Raw genomic sequence first — 6,993 nt, forward strand, 5'->3', positions numbered from 1 at the left:
AATTCTGATGATGATGATGATGATCAGATGATGGTTGGTTGAGACTGGGCTTTTGGTTTCTTCAATGGGCTCAAAAGTGATGGGCCTTAGCATATCCTATGGGGAAATTCGCCTAAATACACTATTTTTTAAAACTTTTATTCTAAAATACACTTTCGGGAAAAAAATTGTCTATTTACACCATTAGGTCGACCACTCAGTGGGTCGACTACCCCTTTATCCGGTCGACCACTTTAGTTTTCAAGGTAGTCGACCTCAATTCTTCATTGTTGTTGGTCGACTACTTCAGTTATATGGTCGACCTAAGGGTCGACCGAATTGTAGGCCTAAACTCGGTCGACTAACATAGTCGACCACAGTTGCTTTGAAGTCGACCGATAAGTTGGTCGACTAATCATAAAAACATACTAAGATATATCAGATAAGATTATTGCGAATTTAGATAAGGTTTTTATTTAAGTTTACTGTGTTAGCAATGTACCTTCAATGTACCTTGGAGATTTATTTACCATTATGTGTTGTGTTGTGTTGTGTTGTGTTACCATCCAATTTAGTGAAATAAACTTTAATTTGAACAACAAATATTATATATTATCTCATACTACATTTATGGATTACACAACAAATAACACAACTTACAGACATATAACATACATGACAGTTAAACAGAAAACATACGAACACACATACCTAACATTCATGACTGTTAAACACATTTTAAACACAAAGAAGAAGCTAATCATCACTCAAATTGTAAGTGGAGCCAAATTGTGTTGAGCATGAGTCTTCACGTTTTCCTTTACCCTTGCCCTTTACCAACCCCTTCGGCTTTGCCTTTGTTTTTGAGTTACACTTGGACTTTTGTTTACCTTCAGAAAGATCATAATGTGCGGTGCAAGTTGATCTAGTATGTCCATATTCCAAGCAACGACTGCATTTTCTTTTAGATTTGAAATTGTCTTTGTCCTCTCCTTGGGACGGTATACGAGCAGTACTCTTCGGTCTACCCGATTGTCGCTTTGTAACCAATGGCGGTAGGACGGTTTGTAGGTGTCCTGGATCTATCCATTCAGAAATATGATCTAGCGGGTTAATATCTTCCATGTATGCCGACTTGTACGTTTCAGTGTGGAAATACTTCTGAACGTGTGTAGTAACGTTACGTAGGACAAAATACCTTGCTACTGCCATTACATGTCCGCAGGGTATACCGGAAAACTGCCATTGTTTACATGTGCAAGTTTTATCTTGTAGATTGACTTTACCGCCTTTTTTCATATCCAATACCTCAAACTTAACTTGTGATATCGGTTTGACAGTCCAACTAATAGACTTACGATTTCTTTTACCAAGCTTATGCTCTGCATATGGTGTGACAGGTGTTGTTAAACCATCAGCAGTGTTTCGGTGTTCCCAAAACCATTGTTGAACTGAAGCTCTAAAGAATTCAAGAAGCATTGTAATCGGGAGTTTCCTCGCATGAACTGACAGTGCGTTCATTGACTCTGCACTATTAGAAGTTAGGTAAGCATACCGAACACGATCTGCATGATGTCTAGACCATCTGTTGAGGCCAACAGTAGTGAGTGTACGTGCACTGTCTGGGATACGTCGTGCTAGTATAGCATAGTGGTGATCAAAATCAGATTTTCTATACGCTTTGCACATTTTCCAGTAGTGCCACTCGTAACTTTTAACCCTTTTAGACACACTTTTGAGGTTTCCCAACAAATGTCTATCACATAGTGCATGAAATACTTCTGGAAATACGTTTGATATGCCAGCAGCTATTGCAGGTGCCCTGTCAGATATAATGATAAGATTAACAATACAACACCCCGAAGACTGTAGAGAGTCTCTTAGATTACCAAAAAACCATGTCCAATGATCGGTGGTCTCTCCTGCTCCAATACCGTAGGCTAATGGAAGGATTCCATTGTTAGCATCCATAGCGACAGCAATCAAGTTAGTCCCCAAGTAACGACTTTTTAAATGAGCCCCATCGACTATGATTACTGGTCGTGCATAGTTAACAAACGAACGTGTCTGCATATTAAAGTATTGAAACATTATTTTTAAATACGAGTTAAATTAATAAGTAAATAAAGAGAGCATTAAACATACCGCTGCACCAATGGACATGTAACTCATAACAAATCTGCCTTTGTTGTCCGTTCAAATGTTGGTTATACTACCTGGGTTAGACAATCTAAGATTATATAGATAATTAGGTAGTATTTGAAAGGAATCTTCAAGACTATCCCTCAACATCTCAATTGCGTAACATTTGGCTTTCCATGCTTGGTGGTATGATAGACTTATTTTAAATCGCGCCGACATATCAGTCCTTATATCATTCGGTCGATAGACACGAACTTCTTGTTTCATCACCTCTTTCAGTATATTACCTAGGACCTTCTTGGTGGCATGCTTATTGTTCGGAAGAATTTGGGTATTTGAGCACGTGTGTAGATCATTCAACTTTCGTACTTGAAAGTTGTTGCTATCTTGTATACACCTAGCAGTAATTTGCCATGAACAATTTGGTGATATGCATGTAGCTGTATACCTTGACTTGTCTGAGTACTTTGGTTTTATCTGGAACCCTTCGGTAACACACTTTGTACGTAATTGCATAAGAAAATCTTCCTTGTTTTCGAAAGTCTGATTCAATTTAACTAGATCTGAGGTTTCATATATTGTCATTGATCTAGGTTTCATTTCGGGTTGGGTGTTCGACAGTAACGGTGGCATGTTCCAAAATATATAATCAGGTTGGGGATTATACTTAATTGGCTGGTCATAAGTTTGTGTTTGGTCGACGTGTTCATCTTCATATTCATCATCACTATCAGGAACATCATCCTCATCAACTATGTAGTTAGAAAAAGGGTGTTTTGTTGGTTTGATTGGATTCACATTTTCCATATCATCATGCTCAGATCCGCTTTGATCAGATGTGGGTAGGTCAACGATGTAAGGATCTTCGTTACCTTCAAACGGTGGTTGTTTATCATTCAACAAATTGGTGTATTGTATTTGTTGGTTGATTTCATCTGTGGTTTGAGTTTGTAAGTTGAACTGATTTACAGATTGATTTTGTAGGTTCGAATTATTTGTGTATGGATGTGGTTGGTTGTACTGATCTGTAACAACCCTCACTTTTCGACTTCTAAATTACTGAATTAACCCTAGGGTTATATGTCTGACTATATGTATTAAGGGTTGTTATATACAATTAAATATTGACCGAATAGTAATTTTTAGTCAACAATGTACGCTTAAATAAATAATATATTATTAATTTATATAATTTGACATAATTTAACTAAGTATATAAACTTTGTATCACTTTTATTATTTAGTTAATGTATTATATATTTAACTATATAATAAATCCAATTATATATAAATGTAATAATATTTACAAACTTACTAAAACTATAGTTTAATAAGTAAATCATAATTATTATTAAAAATACAAAATACCGAATTATTTATTATTTTTATGCAAAATTTATATTTATTAATTAAATAAAACAAAAATAAAAATAAAATATTATTGACAAATATTCTTGGAAAAGCATTAAATCAATTTGTTTATTTATATAAAAAAAATCCTTAAAATAAATGAAAAAAAATAAAATAAATAAATAAATAAATTACTTTTTAATTAAAAATTGTAATAGAAAAACTACTTTTATTATTTTATTTTGTGCATTATCCCATGACCTAATATTTAATACTTTTTAATTTTAAAATCCCATTAAGAATTAAATATTTCTTTTTCTTTTAATTATTTTATTCTTTTTACCTAATTTTTTCAAGTATAAATACCCCTCATTTCTCATTCAAACTCACACCAAAATTTCTCTCATTCTCTCTTTGAAGAATTACTACTAGTAAGTATTTTTTTCTTACTTTTTATTTTTTTTACTTTTTACTTTTTTTACTTTTTACTTTTTACTTTTTACTTCGGTTATTATTTTTACCGAAATATGTAAATAATGTTATAAATTATATGCAATTAAAAATAAAATAAATAACATGTATACACTATTACTATTACTAGTACCTATAACCTACTACTTATATTGTAACATAAAAACATTTTGGGATATGTATTAGAGATGTATAGATCTTCGAACTTTCTTGACGAATGGTTTCTATGAGATTCTAGGCAGAGGGTTTGGATTTTCGATTTAAAGGGTCCTATGGCTCAAGCCCCTAGATCTAAATTAGCCATTCGAAGGGAAAGGTGTGATTGGAAGCTTATCTAATACGGCAAGTATCCTAAAATGGAAAACATTGATAAAAGTAGAAACTCTCTAGTCATAGAAACTTAGTAAAATAAGAAACTTTCTAAAAATGAAAACTTTATAAAAATAGTAACTTACTAGGAATAGAAACTTAGTAAAACAAACTATACTTAAACACATACTTAAACTTAAACATGGGCAAAACACTTAACTACTCTTAAATGTCAATAGGTTGACTTTCCTGCTCACTCGTTCAACTCTTTATTCCGAGGAATAACACTCTCTCTACTTACTAAGGTGAATTCATAGCCCCTCTTTAATTGCTAGCAAACTTACTTACTTTTACTTGGGGTGAGACACATGTTGTTTTTACTTTTTACACTTTAGACACAAGTACCAAACTGCTAAAACTATGCTATACCCGGCTATGTCCGACTAAGTCCCTACTGTGATATTTTTAATTTCTGCGGCATTCTTAATTATTGGGGATAGGCCTATCGGGAGTAACGTCCCCGATACATTTGACTAAGTCTTTGTATTACTTGATAATGAAATTAAACAACAAGAACAGAACAACTTGTCACGGGGCAAACAACGTTTAGTCTAAATATCACGCACTGGCATAACTTTTTGATCCTGCGGGAGATCAACTTTACAAACTAAATCTTGTGGTCTAAAACAACGGTCAAACTTTTTGTTAAACCTATGAACTTCACTCAACCTTTTTGGTTGACACTTTAGCATGTTTTGTCTCAGGTGCTGTTTGATTCAAGCTCTTATACTTACTGCTTATGTGATGCTACTTGGACATAGGATTAAGAGATATCGCATTTATTACTTCTGCATGTGAACATTTACGTTATTATTATTCCTGTCATTGTAATGACATTTCATTTTCCGCTGCGTACTCATTAAAGTTAAATTCATCATTTAGTATTGTTCTCGTTTATTATAATATGTTGGTATGTTTTGATAATAGTGACGTTCCTTCCAGACCCTATTGGGAGGACGTTACAGATTGGTATCAGAGCATAACCAGGCTGTTATAGAGAACCAGGATTGCATTTTTATGTGTGCCTTACTTGTTAGCTAGGGTGCCTTAGCAATCTAGGAAACTATAACCTTTCCTGCCTTAGACTTAAAGCACTTAGGATTACCTTATAATCTTAACAACCTTGCTTTGATAATCTTGGCTTAAAATGCTAATCAAAGTCTCTTTCCTAATGTTAGAATGTCTAATTTTCATCAAGCGAACAAAATGACTCTTTTCAAGCCGACAGAAGTTACGTGTCTAGTGAATTTTGCACTTTATTCACTGAAAAGCCTCAACCCTTAGGAACTAAACGATTAGTAGAAGTGGCTAATGGAAAAGTCATGCAAGTCGATAAAATCTATAAAAACTGCAATCTAATCTTAGCCGATAAGGAATTTAAGATAGACCTTTTGCCGGTCAAACTCGGAAGTTTTGACGTCGTAGTTGGTATGGATTGGTTACGTCCATTACATGCTGCTATCATGTGTTACGATAAAACTGTTAATGTTCCATTGGGGAATGGAGATACTCTCATCATCCAAGGTGAAAAGAGTGGTCCCAATCTCAATATCATCTCCTGTATCAAAACCCGCAGATACCTTATGAAAGGTTATCTAGCCATTCTAGCCCACATTAAGCTGATCGAATCGGAAGAGAAGCGTATTGAAGATGTACCAGTGGTTAGAGACTATCCCGATGTGTTTCCCGAAGATCTTCCTGGTCTTCCACCTCCTCGACAAGTTAAATTTCAAATTGATTTAGCTCCCGGTGCTGCTCCTATTGCTAAAGCACCATACCGTTTAGCACCTTCCGAAATGAAGGAACTTTCCAACCAGCTCCAAGAACTATTGGATAAAGGTTTCATTCGTCCAAGCTCGTCCCCATGGGGAGCTCCTATTCTATTTGTTAAAAAGAAGGATGGTACGTTAAGGATGTGCATTGATTACTGCGAACTTAACAAGCTTACTATCAAGAACCGTTATCCGTTGCCACGTATTGATGATCTATTCGAACAACTTCAAGGGTCAAGTGTTTATTCAAAGATTGATTTGAGGTCCGAATATCACCAACTAAGAGTCAAGGAATTCGGTATTCCTAAGACTGCTTTTCGCACTCGTTATGGGCACTATGAATTCTGTGTCATGCTTTTTGGTTTGACCAATGCTCCTGCCATTTTCATGGATCTCATGAACCGTGTCTGCAAACCTTATCTCGATAAATTTGTTATTGTTTTCATTGATGACATTTTGATCTACTCCAAGAGTGAGAAGGAACATGAGCAACATCTGTGCGTGATTCTTGAACTCTTACGAAAGGAACAACTCTACGCTAAGTTTTCTAAGTGCGACTTTTGGCTCAAAACCGTACAATTCCTCGGACACGTTGTTGATAGTAATGGAATACATGTCGATCCAGCTAAGATTACCGCTATCCAGAACCGGGAGATACCAAAGACTGCGAAGCATATTCGTCAATTTTTGGGACTTGCCGGTTATTATCGGAGATTCATAAAGGATTTTTCCCTTCTTGCCAAACCTCTTATGAAGCTAACTCAAAAAGGGAAGAAGTTTGAGTGGTCCGAAGAGCAGGAATCTGCTTTCAAGATTCTGAAAGAGAAGTTGACCACAGCCCCGATTCTATCTTTACCTGAAGGTACTGACGATTTTGTTGTTTACTGCGATGCCTCAAAGCAAGGCTTTG

At 35.2% G+C, this 6,993-nt stretch overlaps 1 protein-coding gene across 1 annotated transcript; it reads right to left on the bottom strand.

Annotated features, from left to right (window-relative positions):
- Positions 1–735: 735 nt before the first annotated feature.
- LOC139840666 (uncharacterized) lies at positions 736–1,879 on the bottom strand. The gene is made up of 2 exons (XM_071830918.1): positions 1,869–1,879; positions 736–1,801 (listed from the first exon to the last, which is right to left on the bottom strand). Exons 1-2 carry the CDS (start codon positions 1,877–1,879, stop codon positions 736–738), a joined length of 1,077 nt encoding a protein of 358 aa, XP_071687019.1.
- Between the last annotated feature and the right edge of the window lie 5,114 nt (positions 1,880–6,993).

This window comes from Rutidosis leptorrhynchoides, chromosome 4 (assembly GCF_046630445.1).
Source record: "Rutidosis leptorrhynchoides isolate AG116_Rl617_1_P2 chromosome 4, CSIRO_AGI_Rlap_v1, whole genome shotgun sequence".
In the NCBI taxonomy this organism is placed as follows: domain Eukaryota; kingdom Viridiplantae; phylum Streptophyta; class Magnoliopsida; order Asterales; family Asteraceae; genus Rutidosis; species Rutidosis leptorrhynchoides.